General features: G+C 36.7%; 1 protein-coding gene across 1 annotated transcript; it reads left to right on the top strand.

Moving 5' to 3' along the window:
* Positions 1-259: 259 nt before the first annotated feature.
* Positions 260-24,542, top strand: LOC122748313 (vomeronasal type-1 receptor 4-like). Its single transcript, XM_043993974.1, has 4 exons — positions 260-286; positions 8,079-8,209; positions 16,268-16,360; positions 23,756-24,542. Exons 1-4 carry the CDS (start codon positions 260-262, stop codon positions 24,540-24,542), a joined length of 1,038 nt encoding a protein of 345 aa, XP_043849909.1.
* The last annotated feature ends 574 nt before the right edge of the window (positions 24,543-25,116 follow it).

Genomic DNA, 25,116 nt, shown 5'->3' with positions numbered 1-25,116 from the left:
CAACTTAAAATGAGAAAATACCACAGAAAATCATGTGACCCCAGGGAAGACAATCAACTTCTCTCATTCTCAGTTTCCTGTTCCATTAAATGGAACAATAGTAGCTATTCTACAAGGTTTTTGTAGAGATCAAATGAAATACTATAGCAAGTGGATTGTAAGCCTTAAGGAATTATAAAATATATTAATTTATTGTATTATTTATTAATGAATATTATATTCATTATATATAATTCAGCAATTTAAGTTTAGAGAAACGATGGAATTTAACAGCTTGGATGTAATGGTAAAGACATTCTATTATATTTTTGTTGCAATAAAGATCATGAGAATTGTTTTTCTCCATAAAAGTATTTTATTATTTTCCAGTTACATGTAGAAATAGTTTTCAACATTTGTTTTTATAAGATTTCTAGTTACAAATTTTTCTCCCTCCCTCCCCTCCTTGCCCCCTCCCCAAGACAGCAAGCAATATGATATAGGTTATATATGTACAATCACATTAAAAATATTTCTGCATTAGTCATGCTGTGAAAGAAGAATTAGAGCAGAAAGGAAAAAACCTCAAAAAAAGAAAAACAAGAAAACAATAGAAATAGTATGGTTCAATCTGCATCTAGATTCTACAGTTCTTTTTTTTTCCATTTGGGGATTTAAATAAAATGAATCAACTATTAGTATTTTGGTGGCAAAAAGGAATACTTTTTGTTTTTAAAGATATTTTATTGTTAGTTCCTTTTTCTAAAGTTTTTTTGTCTGCTGTGTTTTGCATGACCAAACACGTATAACATATTGAATTGCTTGAGTTATTAAGGGAGGGGATAGGGAGGAAGGAAGAGAATGGTGGGGACAGAGCCAAGATAGTGGAGGAAAGGCAGTAAGGTCTCAGAACTCCTGACACAATCACTCCCAAAAAACTCCAAATAATTCCATAAGACAATTCCTAGAGCAGCAGAACTCACAAAAGGACCAGCTGAGATCATTTTCCAGCCAAAGATGGCTTAGAAGTTCTGCAAGAAGGGTCTGCTGCACCTGGGTGGGAGTAGAGCCCAATCCTGCGGTCACACCAACACAGATTGAGCCCTAGGCTGGCTGCCCAGACCTGGGTTGTGCCAAGATGGATCCAGCCCCAGACAGGCCATGCCAGAGAAATTTATCCCTAGAACCTCTAAATTGGCTGTAGCACCAGAATGTTCTGGAACTAAGCTTGTGGTCTGGTGAAAGGGTCAAGCAGTTGACTGGGGGAAGATTGCGGGTGTGTCTGCTGGAGCTAAGGCAGAATTCAGTTGTTCTGCCCCAGCTGAGAACCAGGAAGTAATCTTGAGGGGTGGCCCAGGCTGGGAAGGGCCACAGGCTTGCAGGAGCTCTCAACCACAGCAAACAAAATGTTGTTGTCTGGTTGAATAGCAAGTAGGTTTGGGGTTATTTACAGACCAGAGCACAGGCCAGGTGAGTGAAGAACCTGCCCCTCCTTAAATCATACTACCTTGGACCTCCTGAAGCTTGGGATGGTGCATCCTGGAAGTAGTGCCCCACTTTAAGAAGTAGTTAAGGGCAGCTAGGTGGTGCAGTAGATAGAGCACTGGCCCTGGATTCAGGAGGACCTGAGTTTAAATCTGGCCTTAGACACTTAACACTTACTAGCTACGTGACCCTGTGTAAGTCACTTAACCCCAATTGCCTCACCAAAAAAAAAAAAAAAAGAAGTAGTTAAAAGTCAAGAAATGAGTGGGTAAAATGAACAAACTGAGAAATATGTAGACCATAGAAAGTTTCTTTAGTGACAAGGAAGATCGAGGTGTAGCCTCAGGGGTGTATAGCAATATCAGGGCTTCTACATCCAAAGCTTCCAAGAAAAATATGAATTGGTCTCAGGCCATAGAGCACTCAAAAAGGACTTTGAAGATAAAGTAAGAGAGGCACAGGAAAAAATGGAAAGAGAAATGAGAGTAATGCAGGAAAGTCATGAGAAAAAAACCACAGCTTGAAAAGCCAAATGGAAAAGTTCTCTGAAGAAAATAATTGCCTAAGAATTAGGATTGAACAAATGGAAACTAGTGACTTTATGAGAAACCAAGACACAACAAAGCAAATACAAAATAAATAAAAAAATAGAGAGCAATGTGAAATATCTTTTTGGAAAAACAGCTAACCTGGAAAATAGATCCAGGAGAGAGCATTTAAAAATTATTGGACTACCTGAGAATTTGGAACACAAAGTTTTAAAAATCAATGTTACGGGGCAGCTAGATGGCGCAGTGGTTAAAGCACCGGCCCTGGATTCAGGAGTACCTGAGTTCAAATCTGGCCTCAGACACTTGACACTTACTAGCTGTGTGACCCTGGGCAAGTCACTTAACCCCAATTGCCTCACTAAAAAAAAAAAAATCAATGTTACAATAAATAAATAAAGACATTTTATTTGGGTAAGTGATTGGAGGAGTTTTGTGTTTCCTAAAACATTTTCAACTTAAGGTTAAAAACAATTCTCATAAAATGAAAAGCACCCACATGTACAAAAGTATTTATAGCTGCTCTTTTTGTGGTGGCAAGGAATTGGAAATACAAAACTCCTTCAAGCACTTACCCAAATAAAATATCTTTATTTATTGCCACCAAAATACAAATAGTTAATTCATTTTAATTAAATACCCAAACAATAACTCAAATTTGTCAATTTTTGTACATTAATATAAATTTTGGTACACTAATATAAAAGAATATTATAGTTCTATAAAAGAGACAAATATGAAAGAACCAGGTAATTAATAAATAATAATTTGTCAAATGCAAATTATATGGCAGGTAAGCTCCAAAGTGCTATGGATACAAATTAAAAAAGAGATAATTCCTACCCTCAGTTATGAATACAAGAATATATGGAAGTTATATAAATGAGAATTATAACAGTATACACATTGTTTACATTTTCAAAAAGATAGGAATAGAAGGGCAGAAAATATAGAATAGTAATAATAAATACAACAATATAACAACCACCACAACAATAATTACCAACAATAATATGAGCTAGCATTTATAGTGCCTCTCATTTGTCAGTTTTCACAAATAATATCTTAGCACTGAGGACATGCAAAGCCTATATACATGTGCGTATAATATTTTTTCTATGTGATTACTTTAAAACCATTCATTTTCATTTTGCTGGAGAAATGTGGCTGGGTTCTCCCTTGTCTTTGAGAATAGAATACATTTAATTAATTCTACCACTGTGATCAACCTTCAGGGAGGGTCCCAGAAATAGAATGAATCTTTTCTTTGGTCATGACAACTCATAAAATAAGGAAAATACAAAATGTCCCTAATCACTATCCAACAGTTTCTGTTACTATGGTTACAACAAGAAAGTGAGGGACAGTGGGGCTAAATGTGTTAAAAAAATTACAAAGGCGGGGGCGGCTAGGTGGCGCAGTGGATAAAGCACCAGCCCTGGATTCAGGAGTACCTGAGTTCAAATCCGGCCTCAGACACTTGACACTTAACTAGCTGTGTGACCCTGGGCAAGTCACTTAACCCCCATTGCCCCGCAAAAAAAAAAATTACAAAGGCTTTAGACAACCTGGAACCATTCATTTATGTCTTGCTACACTAAATGTGAGGTTCTAATGCAGTGATCAGAAAAGGGATTCAGTACTGCTAGAAATGGATTGTATCAATCTTGACAGTCTTGCTACTAATTTTTTCCCTTTTCCCTTTTCCCCCTTTTTTCTTTTTTTCCCCAGATTATTCTTGCTACAAATTAAACCAGAAAAAAAATATGGAAATTGGAGCTAAATGAAAGACAGGTTCAAAGGTTCTCCATGAAGATATTAATGAAGTAGGTGACAAAATGTATCCAGGGACAGGAAATGTCACACCATGGCATATGAAATCATCATGTAAACACTCACAAAATATATTGGCAACCAGACCATGATAAAAAGTAATTGTAGCTTTTACCTCAGTTACCAAGGAGAATCTTCTATCATAGATTTAGATGTGGAAGGGACCTTAGGAGCCATTTAGTCAATAATTCAATAAACATTTTTTTTTTCAGCACTCATTATTTACCAGACAGTCTGCTAAGAGCTGGGGGTGCAAAGAAAGACAAAAACAATCCTTGCTCTCAAACAACTCACAGTTTAATGGGGAAGATGATGTGCAAAGAACTACGTACAAAAAAGCTATATATTGGATAAATGGGAGATAATAAACAAAGGGAAGGCAGCAGAATAAATGCCGATGAGGCAAGGCATCAGGTAGTTCCTGTCAATTCCCACCTGCTGGTGGGATTTTATTGGGAACTTGAAGGAATATAGTGAAGTAAGCAGACAGAGATGAGGAGAGAAATAACTCCAGATACAGGAGGTGGAATGTCTTGTTTGAGACGGAACGAGGAGGCCAATGTCACAGAATCACAGAGTACCTGTAAGGGGAGAAGTGAGGGTGGAAGGTGGAAAAAAACTGGAAAAATAGGAAGGGGAGGTTATGACGGACTTGGGATGCCAAAGAGAGGATTTCATATTTGATTTGGGAGGTAATAAGGAAATACTGGTTTCTATTGAATAGAAGAGATACAAGGTCAGGCCAGTGCTTTAGGAAGATATGTTTACAAACTGAGTGGAAGATGAACTGGAGTGTAGAAAGACTTTTGGCAGGGCGACTAATTAGCACACTATTATAATAGTACAAGTGCGAGGTAATGAGGTCCTGCCTCAGGGTGATTGCAGTATTAGAAGAAAGAAGGGATTTTATAGAACAGATGTGATAAAGGTAAAATCAACAAGTCTTGGCAACAGATTGGATATGAGGGGAGAAAGAATACCAGTAAAAAGGAAGAAACCTAGTTTATGAGCCGGGGTGACCAGGAAGGTGTGGTACTCTCAAAGAGGGGAGAGTTTTGAGGAAAGATAATGCATTCAGTTTTGCACATCTTAAATTTAAGAGGTCATCAGGACATCCAGTTTAAAATGCCCAATAGGCAAGTGGAGATAGAAGATGAGAGTTCAGCAAAAAGATTAGGACTGGATAAGTAGATTTTAGAATCATCAGCATAGCAATAAAAACATAATCTTTAGGAGCTGATAAGATCACCAAGTGAAATATTATGATGGTTAAAGAAAAGTGGGCTCATGAGAGAGGACTTTATTATACCAATGTTTAGCAGGCATGACCTGAATGAAGATTCAGGAAAGGAGATTAAGAAGGAACAGTCATGTATGGAGGAGAACCAGGAGAAAATAGAGTCAAGAAAACACAGAAAATATCAAGGAGAAAAAGTCATCTATAGTGTAAAAATTTGTATCTATAAGGAATTAGAAAAGTCCATTCAAAAGAGTAACTAATAGATTGTTAGTAACTTTGGAGAGAAGAGATTCAATTGAATAATAAGATTAGAAGCCAGACTATAGAGAGTTAAGAATTGAGAAGAGAAGGAGCCTTCTATGGATAGCCTTATCATACAGGTTAGAAAAAAACAGGAGACAAGATAAGGAATGATCCCTAACAAGAATGGATAGATCAAGTGTATTTTGCTCTTGTATTGCTGATGACATGTTTGCTGAGGGTATATTTGTAGGCACTATGAAAGTAGCCAGAATATAAAGAGATATTAAACATAAAAGAGAAAATAAGGATTAGAGATGAGATAATCTGCTGGTACATGTTGAGATGCTTGCCTTAACAAGGGGAGGGACTCTATGTCTTACTGTGAGATGAGAAAAAGGAGATAGAAATGGAAAGCATCTGAGTGCTTTGAGATGAAGAAAAGAGGAGAAGGCAAAAGTTCTTGGATAATGGTGTCTTTTCCAATCAAATATGAGGTAAAGTTCTCATCTGAAAGAGGAGGGGAAGGGGGAAGCTAGGTGGCGCAGTGGATAAAACACCAGCCCTGGATTCAGGAGGACCTGAGTTCAAATTCGGCCTCAGACACTTGACACTTACTAGCTGTGTGACCCTGGGCAAGTCACTTAACCTCCATTGTCCTGCAAAAATAAAATAAAATAAAAAACAAAATGTACCTCAATATAGGACAGGTAAAAAAAAATAGGAGGGGAAGGAAGCTATAGTGGGTTTGACATAGGATGACAAGTTTTGGAAGTACCACTGCAGTGAGTGGCATAGTGAGTCAATTAGGAAAGTATGGCAAGGTTGACTTACTACAGTGAGGGCCAAGTTGAGATTATACAACATACATGAGGTAGGAACTAAAACTAAATAATATTCCCTCATTTGGTTCAGTGTCTTCATTTTATAAGAATGGAAAATGAGGCTGACAAAGGTTAAGTGACTTGTCTAAGAACACATAGACAATAAGGAATAGATTTATCAGTTGCAAACCTACAATTTCACACAAAGCTAGAAGAAAGAATTAAAATAAGAAACAAATCTATATTTTGAGAGAAAAATTAACAATTAAAATAATCCTAAAGAACTTTAATAATAATAATTATTATAGTCAACATTTATATAGTGTTTATTATGAGCTAAGCACTTTACAATTGTTATTTTATTTGATCTCACAACAACCCTGGGTGGAAAGTGCTATTTTTATCATAATTTTACAGGTTAAAAAAATGAGTAGGGGCAGCTAGTTGGCACAGTGGATAGAGTACTGGCCCTGGATTCAGGAGGACTTGAGTTCAAATCTGGCCTCAGACACTTACCACTTACTAGTTGTGTGACCCTAGGCAAGTCACTTAACTCCAATTGCCTCACCAAAAAAAAAAAAAGATAGAAAACTGAGGAAAATAGGTTATATTACTTGTTCAGAGTAACATAGTTAGGAATTGTCTCTGGTTGGATTTGAGCTCATGTCTTCCTGACTTCATGTCCAGTAGTACTCTCTCTGCTGTGCCCCCCTCAGCTGTCTGAGTTTACCTTAATGATGAAAAGTATTGGAAATGGACAGAATGAAAATTGACCCTATTAATGGCAATTATGGTACACAATTTTTGGTTCTGAATAAATTGCCATGACAGGAAGACATTGAGAGTCAGAATAAGTGTCAAGGGGGAAAAGGTTAAAATAATAGTCAGAATGCAGAGAATAGAGACTAATAAAAAACAACGAATAAACAAAAAACCTAGAGGAGTGATGTCAGGAGAGCAGAGTTTGGGAAAATGCCCCCTGACAACATTTGTTGAATAAAAATCTAGGGAGCTCTCAATTCAGGGACAATAGTTGAAGTACCATTTATGAAATGTGATGAGGTCACGGAGTAGGAGAGAAACTCGCAATAGTAACAGGACTGCATGAAGATACCAAGGAAAAATTCTAAGACCTGTTCCAAAAGGTCTCTTTCCTGTCCCCTAGGCAGATAGGGCCTGAACACTACTATACTCTTATTATCTCCTGGAAGAGTTTTTCTGCTTCTAAGCTCCTAAATATAAAACTGAGATAGAAAAAGATACCCACCTGATTGTTCTTTGCTTCTAGGATGGAGGAAAAGACTGCACCTAACAGAATATGTTCCTTTAAATGTGTATCTGTGTAACTCTGTGTGTGTGTGTGTGTGTGTGCGCGCGCATGTGTGATGGCATAAGCAGGTCCCAGTTATAAGGCCTGGATTGTCTGAACTCATTTTCCTCCAGAGCTGTGATTATCATGGCAGCACCAGTGACATTAGTCTGCCAAGGGAAAAGGGGATGTGTCTAAAAGACTGAACTTTTGCCCCAGATGAATATGTCTTCAAGGATTTCTACTGATTGAGAATTCCCCTTCTGCCATTACTAATGAATAATTGCAATGGTCAATTTATCAACGAAACTCAAAGAGAAGAGAGACTATGTTATGCTCCACGAGACCAGAGGTGCAGCTGTTAAAGAGATTGTCATATGGAGAAGAAAGAAAACTAACTTGTTATTATGGTTACTTCTTTTAGTAACCTTGGCCTAGCTTAGGCTTTAGGGCTTGTCCTGAGTAACCTCCGGCCTTGCATCTTCTTTCTTTTTCATTCAAGTTCCCAGCCTCCTGAAGCAGTCTCTGAAATGTGAATTCCTGCATAAAGCTAATATTCCTAAGTAAGGTAGTGGTGACTTTTTGGGGTAATTTTATGTCTTTTTCTGTTCAATTCTTAGGGTCTGTTGACCTCCTTTGACCTCCCTTACAGTGATCAACAGCAAGAAATGGACTTTATTTTCAGTAGGGAAGGTTACACACAACTAAATAAGGGCCCAACTTTTTCATTTCTTGAAGATATTTTAATTTCGTAAAAAGAGTAATAAAGTTTTGTGCCCTTTGTTACAGTCTTATCTCTAATTTAATGTTGTATGTGTTTGTGTATGTATATATGAATTGGGTTGAGTTGTATTTCCATGTGATTTATCTGTGTCCACATGATTTAAAATGTGACTTGCAGGGAAGCAAGAATTGATATCTCTAGTCACCTTTTTCCATCCTCTAACGAGACTTTGATCCTCTTGCTAAAGGGAAGCCGGAGGTTGAGGCCAGAGGTGGGCCACTCTGCTCTACTCAGAGAGAAGGAGTACTAGACTAGAATTACATCTGGCTTCTTCCTTAAAGATTATTATTCTAGGGAAAGTGATTTTTAGGTTCAAATTGTTATTCTGATTGTTATATTTTAAGAAGAAAAGACTGTTCCAAGTTATTAATCCAAGACCAGATTCCCTTCCCACCAGATGACAGTTCCACAAGAAATACGCATAACAAGCAGCAAATAAGCTCATTTATTCAAATCAATAGAAAAAAAATCAGGGAAAGTGTATATAGGAGACTATAAATCAAATGATACTGTCATGGGGATAATGGGTTAGGGGTTGGGGTTCTTAGAAATTCCTCTTTAAAGAATTACACCTGGGGGGGGCAGCTAGGTGGCACAGTGGATAGAGCACTGACCCTGGATTCAGGAGTACCTGAGTTCAAATCCAGCCTCAGACACTTGACACTTACTAGCTGTGTGACCCTGGGCAAGTCACTCAACCCCCATTGCCCTGCAAAAAAAAAAAATTACACCCTCTTGCACACGAAAGCAGTTACAATAAGATGGTAGTTTATTTAGGGGCAAGGGAAGGGAGGGGAAGGGAAACCATGAAAGAAATCCTTGGACTTTCCATGGGGAGAGAGGCATGGCACAAAGCATATGGCTTTGAGATACCAATCTCCTCGAGCAGGAGACTGGCAGATACTTTTATAGGGGACTGACCTTTTATAGGGGGTGACCATCTCATGGTGGAAAGTTCCTTTAGTGAGGGAGGACCATCCCCCACTGGTTGCGGCTGGAAGGATTGGGTGAGGGGTGGCTGCAGATCTCTTCAACACAAAGGAAGCAGCCACACCTAATCTTGTCACCCCAGGGTTGAGGGAGACTTGAATGAAGGGTGGAGGTCCCGGAGCTAGCTCAGTCAGAACTGGTTCCGCTTATCTCTCTAGGTTTATCTGTCCTCTGATTTAGTTTCTCAAGGAGAAGATTCCTCGATGTGCTCCAGAGAACTTCTGGGGTGCTCTGGGCCCACAACAATACAAAGTGAATGATCTGTCTAATTGGAAGCAAGTTAACTCAGCACAACCAAGATAGAGAAGATCTTTCCTAAAGGGAAAAGGACCTACATGTACAAAAATATTTATAGCATCTCTGCTTACTGTGGCAAAGAATTGGAAATTGAGAGAATGTCCATAAATTGGGGGATAGATGAATAAGTTGTGGTATATGAGTGTAATGGAGTACTCTTGTACTATAAAACATGATGAGCAGGTGGATGTAAGAAAAAACCTGGAAAGACTTACATGAATTGATGCTGAGTGAAGTGAGCAGAACCAGGAGAATATTATACACAGTAATAGCAATGTTGTCAGATGATCAACTATGACTGACTTAGCTTTTCTCAGCAATACAATGATCAAAGATAATTGCAAAAGACTCATTATGGAAAATGCTTTCCAGATTGAGAAAAAAATATGGAATCTGAATGCATATCAAAGCATACTATTTTCACTTTTATTTTTGTTTTTGTAGCTTTTCCCTTTTGTTCTGTTTCTTCTTTCAAAACATGACTAATTTGGAAATAAGTTTAATGAGATTGTACTGTATAATATATATCAGATTACTTGCTGTCTTGGGGAGGGCATAGCAAAGGGAAGGAGGGAGAAAAATTTGTCATTCAAAACAAAAAATGAATGTTGAAAACATATTATAACTTTGTAAGAAACTTAGAATAATAGAATTTCAAACCTGAAGAAGCCTCAATTGCCTTCTCCCCCTCCCAAATTCTACTACTTTAATTGAGTAGGAATCTTCTCTACAATATTCTTTTTTTTTTTTTTTTTTTAGTGAGGCAATTGGGCTTAAGTGACTTGCCCAGGGTCACACAGCTAGTAAGTGTTATGTGTCTGAGGCCGGATTTGAACTCAGGTACTCTTGACTCCAGAGCCAGTGCTCTATCCACTGTGCCACCTAGCTGCCCCTACAATATTCTACCAAGAGATTCTGATACTAATCATCTCAGTTCTGTTCGAATACTTCCAGTGACAGAGAGCTTGCTAGTGCTTGAATCAGTTTATTCTTCTGTTGTACATCTCTAACTTTGTGATTTTCCCCCTTCACCTTGGCCAGAAGCCTGACTGCCTTCAATATATAAACTGTTTTGAGATGCTTTGACTAGACTTTAGTGTAACTCTTGAATTTTAAGTCTGACACCTGAGGTTCAGAGGTGAAATAATTTCTTGATGTCACAGGAAATGATGAATTCATGACTTGAACTCAAAATTTATCACTTCCACAGCTTCTCTTACCTTGCTCTTAACTCTGCTCCTTATATTGCTTATAGCCTTACCTTATGGAGACAAGTAGAATAGGGTCATGGCACACATTCTTGACATCATTTTGAAGTCTTGAAGTGACTTAGTATATCCTTTGTAAAATTCCTCTTCTCCAGACTAAATAATTCCACTTTATTTAACTAGTATTCACATTATGATCTTCACTCCCCTACCCATACTGGTTGCTTACCCCTGGATACACTCCAGCTTATCAGTATCATTCTGGGGTTGGAGAGTGGTTCCTAGAATGTTAGACTGCACTATAAGTGTTGTCTGACCAGGGAAAGTTTTAACATTAAGGGTGTTAGCTATTCTGCATATTTACAGCAACCTTTTCCCAATAGTTCATATTTCTTTTTTTGACAGCGTTTCACTTTTCATAATCTTCCATTTGAAATGATTTAATAATGATAAAAACCATTTTTCTGTATTTTAAATTGTAACTAATTTGGGTCAAGGGAGTTGTATTCATGAGGGCAACTAGGCAATTTCTTAGAATATACTTACTTTTATTTGATATTACCTCCATGTCAATTTCTTGGGATTGTCCATGCAAAAGCCATTATCTTTTTATTTGTTTGTTTGTTTTTTGTGAGGCAATTGGGGTTAAGTGACTTGCCCAGGGTCACACAGATAGTGTTAAGTGTCTGAGGCTGGATTTGAACTCGAGTCCTCTTGACTCCAGAGCCAGTGCTCTATCCACTGTGCCACCTAGCTGCCCCAAGGCCATTATCTTTTTTTTTTTTAAAAATATTTTTAATTTATAGAATAAAACAAGCATTTCTATAACAAGGTACAATAAAAAGATGACTTGCACATTAAAGTACAAGTCTACTAAGAACAACATGCTATTCCTTTCAAATCTACAGCCAAATTATCATGTTTATTTCTTTTTTCCTTTTCTTTTCTTCCCTCCCCTTAATGGCTAATATTAGAAACAAATACACACATATGGAAAACTATTCTACACATAGTTCTATTTATCAGTTCTTTCTCTGGGTGCAGATAGAGTCTTTCTTCATGTGTCCTTTATAATTGATATGGGTATGTCTATTTATAATAGACAAAAGAATTCATTCAACTAAAGTGGTTCTTAAAACAGTATTGCTGTTACTGTATGCAATGTTCTCTTAGTTCTGCTCATTTCACTCTTCACTATTTTGTACAAGCCTCTCAATGTTTTTCTAATATCATTGAGCTCATCATTTTTTATAGCAGAGTAGTATTCCATCAAAAGCATATACCACAACTTGTTCAGTCATTCCCTAATTAATGGGCATCCCTGAAATTTCCAATTCTTTTCCACCACAAAGAGGGGTGCTATAAACATTTTTAGAACATGTATGTTCTTTTTCCTTTTTCCCTAATCATTTTTGGAAATAGAAATAGTAGTGGTATTCCTGGATCAAAGGGTATAGGTAGTTTAATAACTCTTTGGGGATAATTCCAGATTATTCTTCAGAATGTTTGTGCCATCTTTTAATTCCACCAACAATGAATTAGTGTCCCAATTTTTCTAAATCCTCTCCAACATTTGTCACTTCCCCCTTCTATGATTTTAGGCAATTTAGTAGCTATAAAATATCTCAAGGTTCTCTTAATCTGAATTTCTCTAATAAATAGTGATTTAGAGCATTTTTATTTGACTATAAACAATTTTGATTTCTTTATTGGAAAACTGCCTTGTTCATATCCTTTGACTATTTATCATGGAATGATTCATATTCTTATAGATTTGACAAAACTCTTCATATATTTTAGATAGGAGACTTTTATCTGATAAACTATATATATTTTGTCACAATTTTCTGCTTTCCTTCAAACCTTGACTACATTTGTTTTATTTGTACAATTTATTTTAATTTAAAATAATTGAAATTATTCATTTCATACATAACTTTGCTCTCTATTGTTTTTTTTTTTTCATATGTGTCAAGATAATGGAACTCAGGGGTTCACCTGGAGATTGATCTGGGCTGATTGAGCTGGGGAAGAGTGACTGACTGGCATACTAGATTGTAAGCATGTCTGTCTGGTACTTAATGGTACTTAATGAATTTGAATGACACTAGCCAATCAGCTTGAGGAACCTCCCATTTCTGGGAGGGGAGCATGAAGCAGGAAGCAGACATTGGAGGAGGGTTCAACCTCTTTGGCTGCGAGACATCAGTGTGGTGGCAGAGAACTTCAGAAGGGGGAGATTAGGAAGGCTAGATTTGCCAGGTTATGGGAAATCTGTTCTCAATCTTTCTTTCTTTTACTATTTTTTCAATAAACCCTTAAAAAAACCTAAATTCAGGCTGCAGTTAGGTGGCACAGTGGATAGCTCACTGGCCCTGGATTCAGAAGGACCTGAGTTCAATTCTGGCCTCAGACACTTAACACTTACTAGCTGTGTGACCCTGGGCAAGTCACTTAACCCCAATTGCTTCACCAAAAAAAAGAAAGAAAGAAAGAAAGAAAGAAAGAAAGAAAGAAAGAGAGAAAGAAAGAAAGAAAAAACCTAAACTCATTTATCAGTGATTTTAGTCAGTTTCCCCCCAAAACTAGGGGGGCAGATTAGAACCCACATTTAGAATTTTAAATTAGACACATAAATTGTTTGCCCATCTATAAGTCCGTTAAGGAATATGTTCCATGTTTTACTTTTCTTGTAAAATCTCTCCATATATCTAGGTCATGTATCCATTTTGATCTTATCTTGATAAATGGTGTGAGATACTGATCTATTCTCAATGTCTGCCAGACTTGGCTTTTCTCAGCAATACAATGATCAAGGACTATACCAAAAGCCTCCTGATGTAAAATTCCATCCTCATCCAGAGAAAGATCTATGGAGTCTGAATGTAGTTCAAAACATTCTATTTTTACTTTTCTTTGTTTTTTTTTCTTTCTTGTGGTTTTTCCCTTTTATTCTGATTCTTCTTTCAAAACACAAGTAATGTGGAAATTTGTTTAACATGATTGTATGTGGATAACCTATATCAGATCATTGCTGTCTTAGGGAGAAGGAAGGGGGAAATTTGGAACTTAAAATCATATAAAAATGAATGTTGAAAACTATATTTATATGTAATTGAGAAAAATAAAATACTATTAAGTTTAAAAAAGATAAATAAAATAGGTCTGTTTAGACATTCTATTCCCTCTTCTGCTAATTTAGGCAACTGATGTTTTTATAAATATTCTTCCATTTTACTCATTGTTAAATTTATTGGCATATAATTGGGTAAAATAATTCCTCATAATTGCTTTAATTTCATCCTCATTAGTGACATATCATGCTTTTCATTTTTGAAACCAGTGATTTGGTTTTCTCTCTTTTTAAATCAAATTAATTGATTGTTTGTCTATTCTGTTTTTTCATAAAATTTCTAGTCTTATTTATTAATTCATTGTTTATTTTTTTACTTTTAACTTCATTAATCTTCCCTTTTATTTCAAGACTGTCTATTGCTTTGTTTTCATTCCCAGCTCTTAGCGCAGTATCTGTCACATAATAAGCAACGGAAAAGGGTTATTGACTGACTGACTGAATAAATGGATTGTAAAGATCATTCAACTTCTAAGTCGATTATAAGATTATCCTCGGTAACTTATATACAAGCTCCAATTATTTTTCATAGTGGTCTTATTGCCAGTACGGTAATGCAAGAGGATATGTGCCAAGATGTATTGTTTTCTTTCTCTGGATACATTTTGTCACTTACTTCATTTATATTTCCAAGGAGAACTTTTGATTTAGTCTTTCATTTAGCTCCGATTTCCATTTTATTTTCTGATTTAATTACTAGAATGAATGTCAATTGATACAATTCACTTCTATCAGTACTGAACCCATTTTCTGGTCACTGCATATGCATCTCACATCTAGAATAACAAGATGTAAGTTAATGATTCTAGGTTGTCTAAAGCCTTTGTAATTTTTTTTTTTTGGTGGGACAATGCGGGTTAAGTGACTTGCCCAAGGTCACACAGCTAGTCAGTGTCAAGTGTCTGAGGCCGGATTTGAACTCAGGTACTCCTGAATCCAGGGCCAGTGCTTTATCCACTGTGCCACCTAGCCGCCCCCGCCTTTGTAATTTTTAAGACATTTAGCTTCACTGTTCCTCACTTTCTTGTTGTCACCATAGAAACAGAAGTTATTGAATGAAAAGGGGCATATTTTTATTTTCTTACTTTATTAGTTGCCATTATATAAAAAAAGATTCATTCTATTTTTAGAACCCTAGAAGATTGGACAGAGTGGGCAAATCAGCTAGTAGACGTGTTCCATTTTTAAAGGCCTGGAGAATCCAGATTTACTTCTATAACAGAATGAAAATAACCTATTTTAAAAGTAATTACTGGAAGGAAAGCTGCTGCTGAAAGTTTTTCTTTTATGTGGATTTTGTTTTATAAATCTCTCATAAAAGTATACATAGGGGCAGCTAGGTGGCGCAGTGGATAGAGCACTGGCCCTGGAGTCAGGAGTACCTGAGTTGAAATCCGGCCTCAGACACTTAACACTTAACACTTACTAGCTGTGTGACCCTGAGCAAGTCACTCAACCCCAATTGCCTCACTAAAAAAAAGTATACATAAGGGGGCAACTAGGTGGCATAGTGGATAAAACACCATCCCTGGATTCAGGAGGACCTGAGTTCAAATTTGGCCTCAGACACTTGACACTAACTAGCTGTGTGATCCTGGACAAGTCACTTAACCCTCATTGCCCTGAAAAAAAAAAGTATTATATAGTGGACTGATGCTGAGTGAAGTGAGCAGAACCAAGAGAACATTGTATACAGTAACAGTAACATTGTGTGATGATCAACTGTGATAGGCTTAACTCTTCTCAGCAATACAATGATCCAAGACAATTCCAAAGGACTCGTGATGGAAAATGCTCTCCACATCCAGTAAAAAGAACTGTGGAATCTGGATGCAAGTTGAACCATACCATTTTTATTCTTTTTCTTTTTTGAGGTTTTTCCCTTTTGTTCTGATTCTTCTTTCACAACATGACTAATGCAGAAATATATTTAATGTGATTGTACACATATAACCTATATCAGATTGCTTTCTGTCTTGGGGGAGGGAAGGGAGGGACAAAGAGAAATTTGGAACTTGAAATCTTATAAAAACAAATGTTTAAAACTATCTTTACATGTAACTGGAATATAATAAAATACTTTTATGATTTAAAAAAGTAATTATATAAAGAAAAAAGAGTGTTATATAAATATAAATAATGCATTCTCTTAGTGCTATGTGAGAAAAAAAGTTGTGATATATTTAGTATAGTGACTGGCAAATGGTAGGCATTGTTTAAATAGTAGCTCACATTATTCTTCTTAATATTATTTTTGTTGTTATATTGATATTTTTTATTATTGCCTTTCCCTATCTTCTGCCTTCCATTTGTCTTTAAAATACAGACAAATGTATACTGCTATTATTCTTATTTATGTCAATTTTCAAATATTTTTGTATCCTTGATAATAATCAGACTGAGGCCCATAAAGTGCATTTTTGCCTACTTAGTGTTGGCCAATTCAAAATTGCTTCTTTTCAAGGAAATTCCTCAGATGATTGTTTGGGCATCAAAAATATTTTGGATTGTGTTGGGTGTTAATTTTTCATTTGTCTTCAAAATGTGGCTCATAGTGTTTCCATCACCTGCCTCTTGAGTAGTTTTCAGGTCCCAGAAACTCCAGGTGAGCAGAACTCAAAATTCAAGCCCCCAAATGTATTTATTATCTCTACCTGGTTGCTCTGCTGGTGCTTCTACATGCTGAAAACAATTTACTTAGTTTGGGACTATGCATCACTGAAGGTATATGATTAATAATACAAAGATGTGGCAGCTGGAATACTGTTTACTTTTAACTCCTGCCTCTTTTGATGCTGCATTTTTTGCAATTGTCTTTTCTATTCCTGATGTTATGTGTTTGGGATTTGTGATCTGGTCTAATTTGTAATAAATGTCCTCCCAGTTCTGCCTCTGTCTATGAGCAATTGTGAATGCAATGCAATGATCCAAGACAATCCCAAAGGGCTAATGATGAAGCATACTATCCACTCTCAGAGAAAGAACTGATATTGATTGATCACAGACTAAAAAAAAAGAGCACTTGTGGATTGTACGTATGTAACCTATATCAGATTGGTTGTTGTCTTGTGGAGAGGGGAGGAAAGGGAGGGAGGGAGAAAAATTTGGAACTCTAAATCTTATGAAAATGAATGTTGAAAACTACCTTTATATGTAACTGGAAAAAATAAAATAAATGTTTGTTACTAAAAAAGAATATTAGCTTTATGCAGGAAATCAGATTCAGACTTGAATGAAATAGAATGCAGATGCAAAGCCTAGAATCCATCAAAACAACCCCCAAGCTCAAGACAGGGCAAGGTTTCTAATGGAAGTACCCATAATAAGGTGTTAGTTCTCCTACCTCTGCCCGTGACAACCTTTTTAACAGCTGTACCTCTGGTCTCTTAGAACCCAGGAAAGTTTCTCTCCTCTGAGTTTAGTTGGCCATTGTCATTATTCATCAGTAATTGCAGATCAGGGATTCTCAATCAGTGGGAATCCTTGAGGACATTTTCATATGGAAGAAAAGTTCAGTCATTTAGATACATGCCTTTTTCCCTTGGCTGATTAATGTCACTGGTGCTACCCATGACATGGTAATCACAGCTCTGGAGGCAGAGGAGCTCAGTCAATCTACCCTTATAACTAGGATTTGCCTGTGCCGTGATGCATGCACACACATTTACAAAAGGATATATTCTGTTTGGGGCAGCCCTTTCCTCCATTTTAGAATCAAAGAACAATCAAGTGAGTATCTTCTTGTGTCTCAGTTTTACATCTAGGGGCTTAGAACTAGAGACAATTAGAAAGTTTGCATGTTCAGGCTCTGTCTGCCTGGGGATAAGAAAGGGATCTTGAAAAGCGTGGAACAGGCCTTGGATTTTTTCCTTGGTATCTTAGTGCATCCCTGTCTTTATTGAGATTCTCTCTCTTCATCCATGACCATATCACCTCTTACAGGTGATTTTTCAACATCCCTTAACTGTTGTCCCTGATTTGAGAGCACCCTGGATGTTTATTCAACACTTGTTGGGGACATTTTCCTAAATGCCACTCTCCTGACATCACTCCTTTGGTCTTTTTGGCTTTTATAGTCTGTTCTTGTCTTCTTTGCATTCTTACCATTATGTCTTTTCTGGTAGACTGAAGCTTTTGTTTTCTTCTCCCCTTCATTCCCTGCTCCTCCCTACCCCTCCCTTCCCTTTCTTTTCTCTTTTGGATTATCTCTCCCTGCTCTGAGCCATTCTGATGTCTATTGCCCCTTTCTCATATTCTTGTTTTGAGCAACCTCTGAGTCCTTTGTCTCTCTCTCCTGTTGATGCTCTCCTTACCTCTCTATTTCCTACCTCTGCTCACTGGAATTTTAGGTCTCTAGTTTTTTATTCTCATTAATTTTTATGTATCTGAGATAATTCTTCCTGATCTTTTCCTTTACTTTTTATGAGACCCCCCCCTTTCCATATTGTAGCATACTCTGCAATCTCTTTCTTACCTCTTCCTTCCTTTTTTGCATTTGAGGTCTCCTTTATCTTTATCCTTTTTTTAATGCACTCTTCAAACTGGATTGCCCTAAGAAGTATGTAGAAAGGGAGACAGCTCAAAGGCAGGTTGAATGTCCTCATAGTCCTATTGTTTAGCATTCCTATCCTTAAGTGATTCTCATATCCTTTGTCATAAACTGGAAAATCCTGGGCTCCATTCAGAGAATGGGAACTCCACTTCTTTTTCAGGCTTTCATTTAATGAATAAGCAAATCCACCCAATTTCTTCTACCTGTACAGAGCAGATTTCACCTTGCAGTTTGGGGATGAGACTGAGAGAATGCAATACTACGTTAAGATTGATTTCTTTTGCATACACCAAAGAAGCTCTTTTTAAATTGCCTTCCTTAATCTGAGTTCATTGTCTGGGAACGCTTTGTAGAACTATTTTAGTAAGAGCCCATAGTACAAAAATGGAGTATCTCTTTGTACCTTTGAGCAGAAGGATAGTCAATTATGGGGTAAATGCCAGGCAGAGACACACATTTGCCTAGTCAGTCAGTTCAAAATATTTATTAAGCATCTACTAGATAAAAAGCACTGTGCTATATGCTGGGCATTCAAAGAAAGGTAAAAGACAATCCCTGCCTTCAAGGAGCTAACAGTCTGATGGGAGAGACAATGTAAAAACAACAATATCACATATTTTAAATATCTAGGCCCTGGCAAGTCTTTTATTTTTTACCCTCCTTGATTACAGAACTTTCCAGTCCTTTAGTATTGATATTTACTGTGATGTTCTTAAAGGAAGCACAGTTTTATAGTTAATAGGAACTGTTCAGATTGGGTTACAGAGGTTGTTTTCCCTTTAAAATGGCCCACTGAACTATGGGGAAAAATACTTCCAATATTTCTGATGTGAATTAGAGCTCTTGGGGTGGATTTCAAAAGCTTCAGTCATCTTGGTTTCCTGACACGTCACCTATTATGTAATGGACTTCCTCAGAGCCTATGATCCAAAGGTGCTATTATGATTATTCACTTTGATACATTTCTTCTGAGACAACAATATGATCTGCAGATATGAATCTTCTAATGATGTATTTAGTGAAAAACAAGGGGAGAACTAAAATGCATTTGGGTATCATATCCCAAGGAAGGATAAAGCTAATATAATCAAAAGGGTGATAGAAAACAGTGATGAAGCACCCCTATTTAGACATTCTGTTTGTATTAAAGCATGTCATAGAAGAGAAACATAATGCATACAAAATGGAACTTAAATTTCATTTACGCAAACTATTCAGACGTTATTTATAGGAACGTCCTATGAGGACCAAATAAGACAAAGATACTGCATATTACCATATTAAAATGTCATATTAGTTAAAGATCAAAAAGACCCTTGAGTTCATTGATTATAATTTCTAAGTAACAATATATTAGAAACCCCAGCTAAATTCCCTAAAACTTGGGACAGAGATAGGCACCCCCATCTAATTTCAAACGGCACACAGGAAAGATTTTCAAGGTTATGTTTTGTGGTGGGAGATAAAGTTTTGTCAGTCAAATATTGAGCAAGGTACAAACAAATGTATTGAAAGTGCTTCATTTTTCCTTCCAACGACTAGCTTACACATGCATGTATATAATATCAGCTGTATAAGGAGAGAAAATGTGGGCCCACAAATAAGAAACAAAACACCCAACAACAAACAGTGTAGTTTAGAGACAGTTGAGGTAGAGCTTTTAGGCTATAAATAAGTTTCTATCTTAAATATATTGAGCAGAACTAACCTTTAAAATGATCTTTGTCGGGGGCGGCTAGGTGGTGCAGTGGATAAAGCACTGGCCCTGGATTCAGGAGTACCTGAGTTCAAATCCGGCCTCAGACACTTGACACTTACTAGCTGTGTAACCCTGGGCAAGTCACTTAACCCCCATTGCACCACCCCCAAAAAATGATCTATGTCTATATCATGTGTGTTTTTCTACATGGTCAGGAGTGGTTGAGAAAATGGTTGGCTAGAGGAGGAGGAAATAGAATTCCCCCTCCCTCAATTCCATCAGGGAGCTTTATCACTTGCACAGTCCCATTTCTTCCCCTAAAGAACACACAAGTCGTGACATAGATGGGAAGTGTGTGATGGAGCCCATTTTTGTAAAAGCAATTTTTTACAAAATTCAAGGAAAAAATGGATGTGATTTAGAAATCATGCATTTATTGAACAAATATGGCTAAAGACATTTTAGCACTATTTAAAAAGTAATAAACAGCTATTGTGCTTGCTTCAAAAAAAATAACAGCAATATACAAACATGCTATACATAGGACAAAACTTCATAACCATGCAACATTTATTTCCCTTCTCCCAGTATCAAATATTATTTTTGAGGGTGCCAACATTTCCCTAGTAACTGTGGTTCACAAAGATTCATCATTTATACCTATACTTTCTCATGCCCTATGTCATACCAAGACCTATGATTTGACCTTTATAATATTTTTTCCCCCTTTGTAAATTCTGTCAAAGACAAGCCCTTCTTTCCTGTAATACTGCAACCATCCTGGAACAGGACCTCATCACCTGAAACCTGGACTATTACAATAGCGTGTTAGTTGTTCTCCATGCCAAAGGTCTTTCTGGATTCCAGTCCATATTCCACTCAGTGAATAAAGCAATCTTCTAAAGAACAGATCTAGCCATCTCCCTCTCTTCCACACAAAACAATCCAGTGTTTTCTTATCACTTCTGGGATCAAATGTGAAATCCTCTCTTTGTCAGTCCATGTCCATCATAACCTCCACTTTTTATCTTTCCAGTTTTCTTGCACCTTACAGCCTCATCCGTTACAGGTATTCTGTGATTCTGTGACACTGGCCTCCTTACTCTTTCTCATACAAGACCTTCAATTTCCTAACTTGGGGCACTTTTTTTTTTTGGTGGGGCAATGAGGGTTAAGTGACTTGCCCAGGGTCACACAGCTAGTAAGTATCAAGTGTCTGAGGCTAGATTTGAACTCAGGTCCTCCTGAATCCAGGGCTGGTGCTTTATCCACTGCGCCACCTAGCTGCCCCCCATTTGGGGCACTTTTGCTCTCTAAACCCCATTCCTGGAGTTTTCCCTCTTTTAATCTCTGCCTTTTTCCTTCATTGTACTTCCAATTCCTAATAAAATACTAGCATCAGGTGGGAATTTATACAAACTACCTGATGCCTGTGTTGATCCCCTTTCATTTTTGTACCTTCCCTTTGTTTTTTCCCATTTAGCCAATATGTAGCTTTTTTGTATCTAGTTATTTTCATGTCATCTGCCCTGTCAGTTGTGAGCTCTTTGAGAGCTTTTTTTGTCTTTTGCCTTTTTTTTTTTGAATCCCCAGGTCATAGCAAAGTGTCCGGTCCATAAGAAGTGCTGAATAAATGTTTATGGAACGACTGAATGACTGAATGGCCTCTAAGGTCCATTCTACCTCTAAATCTATGATAAAAGATTATCCTTAATAACTGGTATACAAAGTCCAGTGATTTATCATGGTGGTCTTATTGCCAGTATATATTGAAAGTACTACAATGCAAGATGGTAACATGTGCCAGGATATGATGTTTCCTAACCCAAGATAAATTTTGTCAAGTACTTCATTTATATCTTCATAGCAAACCTTTGAACCAGTCTTTTATTCTCCCCCTCACTCCCATTTCCTTTTTGTCTTTTGGCTTCGTTTGTAGCAAGAATGATAATATTGATAGAATCCAATTCTTTTCAGTAATGAAACACCATTCTGGTCACTGCATAATGAAAATGTAAGTTAATGTTTCCAGTTGTCTAAAACCTTTGTAATTTTTAAGACATGTAGCCCCACTGTCCCTTACGTCCTTCTTGTCACCAAAGCAACAGAGTTATTTGACAATGTATTTTTAAAATTTTATGAGTTGAGATGACCAAAGAAAGATTCTTTCCACTTCTAGGACCTTATTTAAATATTTGTCAGAGTAGTAGAATCACCTAGAAGATGTGTTCCATTTGCAAGGACCAGGAGCACCCAGACTTTCTTCTACACCAGAATGAAAATGAGCAATTTAAAAGTAATTATATAGAGAAAAAAATAATACAATGTCATATATCAATAAGCTATGCATTTGTTCCATGCTCTATGAGATAATATTTGAGAAGCACTTAGCAGAATAACAAACGGTAGGCAATGTTTAAAGGCTATTGTTGTTAATTATTATTATTGTTGTTGTTATTGCTACATTGTTATTTTTATTATTACTTTCCAACCTCTTAATGCTCTTCTATTTCAGTCTTTTAAAAATTAGAGACAATTTGTATACTGCAATAATTCTCATTTACATCACTTACATTCTTGTATTGTTGTTAGACTTGGAGCTAATTGAGGGTAATTCCTACCCTAGAATTATCTCTATTTTTATTTATATCCGTAGCACCTTGGACATTACCTGGAATATAATTTGCATTTAACCAATGCTTGTTTATTAATTCCTTGATTCTTCATATTTTTCTTCCTTATTTAACTTTGATATTCTTCTATATTAATATACCAAAATATAAAGGACCACTAAAAAGATGAACTTGGTGATTGCTTCTGGATTTAATTAAAATTAATCAACTATTAATATGTTTGGGTGGGAATGATGAGATCATTTCCTGTTTTTTAAGATATTTAGTTAAATGGTTAAATAATTTTTGAGATTCCTAAATGTTTTCTACTGAAGGTTCAAAATATTTCTCACAATCTTTATTGAAACAAAAATGAGACAGAATGTCTTTTCCTACACGTCCCAGATGTTAAATTTATAAATTTTCATAACGTAAATTGTTAGATTATTGTTAATAAAGATAATAATGCTTATTAAATAATAATCATGAACTGATACCTTTTATAGTGCCTTAAAGATTATAAACCACTTGTCATATTACCTCATTTGAGCTCCACAAGCATCTTGCAAAGTAGTTACTATTGCAATTGCATTTAATAGGAGAGGCAACAGAGGATGAGAAAACTTGATTGTCTTGCCCAAGGTGATAGGATTTCTGTGCTAATTTCTTATTTTAAACTGTTATTTTTATTATAGTATTTTTGTTTATCGAATTTTTATAATGCATTCTGAAAATAAGCCTATAACCTATCATTTTGGAATTGAATTTGTGATTTCTTCTTCTAGCATCAGGCTCAAAAGAACCAAAATACAAAAAATCCCTTCCAGATTTCAAGATAGACTTCTGGTGGAATATCTATATTATTTCTGGATATTTTGCTAACTTTCCCATCCTGAATATCAAGGAAAAATACAGAAAATACAATTCAGTCTCAGTGGTGTCAGCTCAGTTAAATCATAATTCTGCCCAACACACAGGTTATCCCAATAGTCCCCAAATGGAGCCCAATCCTATTCAGTAACACCATTTAGAAATTTTACAAATCTGTGTGTGGATTATGTTGGGTGTAAACTTGTCATTTATCTTTTTAATGTGTCCCGGAGTGTTTCCCTCAGCATCACCTGCCTCTTAAGTGGTTTTCAGGTCATCACCATCAGTCCCAGGAATTCCTGGTGGGCAGAACTCAAACTCCAAACCCCAAAGTATATTGTCCCTTCCTGCTTCCTCTGCTGGTGCTTCTACTTGCTGATAAATTTTACTTTGCTTGGGGCTACCCATAACTCAAGGTATGTGACCAATAATACAGAGATGTGGAATCTGGGATATTGTTCAATCTTAAACCCTACCTCTTTTAATGCTGTACTTTTTGCAATTATCTTTTCTATTCCTGATGTTATGTGTCTGGGAGTCATGATCTGGGCCAGTGCCTACATAATGCTTCTCCTGCACAGACACCATCAACAAGTCCAACATATTCACGCTTCTCATTTCTCTACCAGAACTTTCCCTGAGAAAAGAGCCACCCATGGTATCCTCCTACTAGTTAGCGCATATGCCTCCTTTTATTCCATGAATTCTATTTTATCGTTGTACCTCTTTAAAATTGAGAAACACAACCCCTGGCTCCTGACCGTCTCATCCCTTCTTGCAGCATGGTTCCCAGCTATCAGTCCTTTTGTGCTGATCTTCTGTGACTCCCAAGTCCGTAAACATTGGAATGCTCTGTGGCATAGAAGACATTCCAAGCAACACTTTCCTCAACCATACCACCTGTCAACATGCTGTCCTAACACTGTGACAAGAAAATAACTCTCAGAAACTAGTGGGGAAAGGGCAAAAACAGTGAAATGTAAGGAATATTGGACCTAATGCTAGAAAGGACCTCCGTGATGCTGTATTCAAACTCTTTTCTCTTTCATAATAGAGCATTCTAGTTGACACAAAATTTAGTCTTCTGCTATTGGTGACACAGATTCCAAGTGACATAGTTAATTCTTTTTTTTTTCTTTTTTTCTGTGGGGCAATGGGGGTTAAGTGACTTGCCCAGGGTCACACAGCTAGTAAGTGTCAAGTGTCTGAGGCCGGATTTGAACTCAGGAACTCCTGAATCCAGGGCCAGTGCTTTATCCACTATGCCACCTAGCCACCCCCGACATAGTCAATTCTTAAATTCATGTCTTCTGATTTCAAATTACTTTTCTTTCTATTAAAGCGGTGATGTCAAACTCAAATAGAAACAGAAGCCACTGAGCCATACACAAGGGTCATTGATAACCCATTATTTAGTCCCATGAAGTTACTATCTCCAAAAGATATGTCATCTGCCCTTTCCTATTTCTATGTAGTTAATGGAGGTTTTGTCTCATTTAAGGAGACAGCAAGT

The sequence above is a fragment of the Dromiciops gliroides genome, chromosome 3, assembly GCF_019393635.1.
Source record: "Dromiciops gliroides isolate mDroGli1 chromosome 3, mDroGli1.pri, whole genome shotgun sequence".
Classification (NCBI taxonomy): Eukaryota; Metazoa; Chordata; class Mammalia; order Microbiotheria; family Microbiotheriidae; genus Dromiciops; species Dromiciops gliroides.
Note: the sequence above shows the minus strand (reverse complement) of the source record. Positions and strands in the feature narration are given on the sequence as shown.

Bases quoted from the DNA above. Each gene is read 5' to 3' on its own strand.
- LOC122748313 (XM_043993974.1), top strand. From the start codon at position 260: ATGGAATTTAACAGCTTGGATGTAATG. The intron at 8,210-16,267 runs GTAAAAAGAGTA...GATAATAATCAG, and splicing joins CTTGAAGATATTTTAATTTC to ACTGAGGCCCATAAAGTGCA. The intron at 16,361-23,755 runs ATCAAAAATATT...CTATTCAGTAAC, and splicing joins CCTCAGATGATTGTTTGGGC to ACCATTTAGAAATTTTACAA.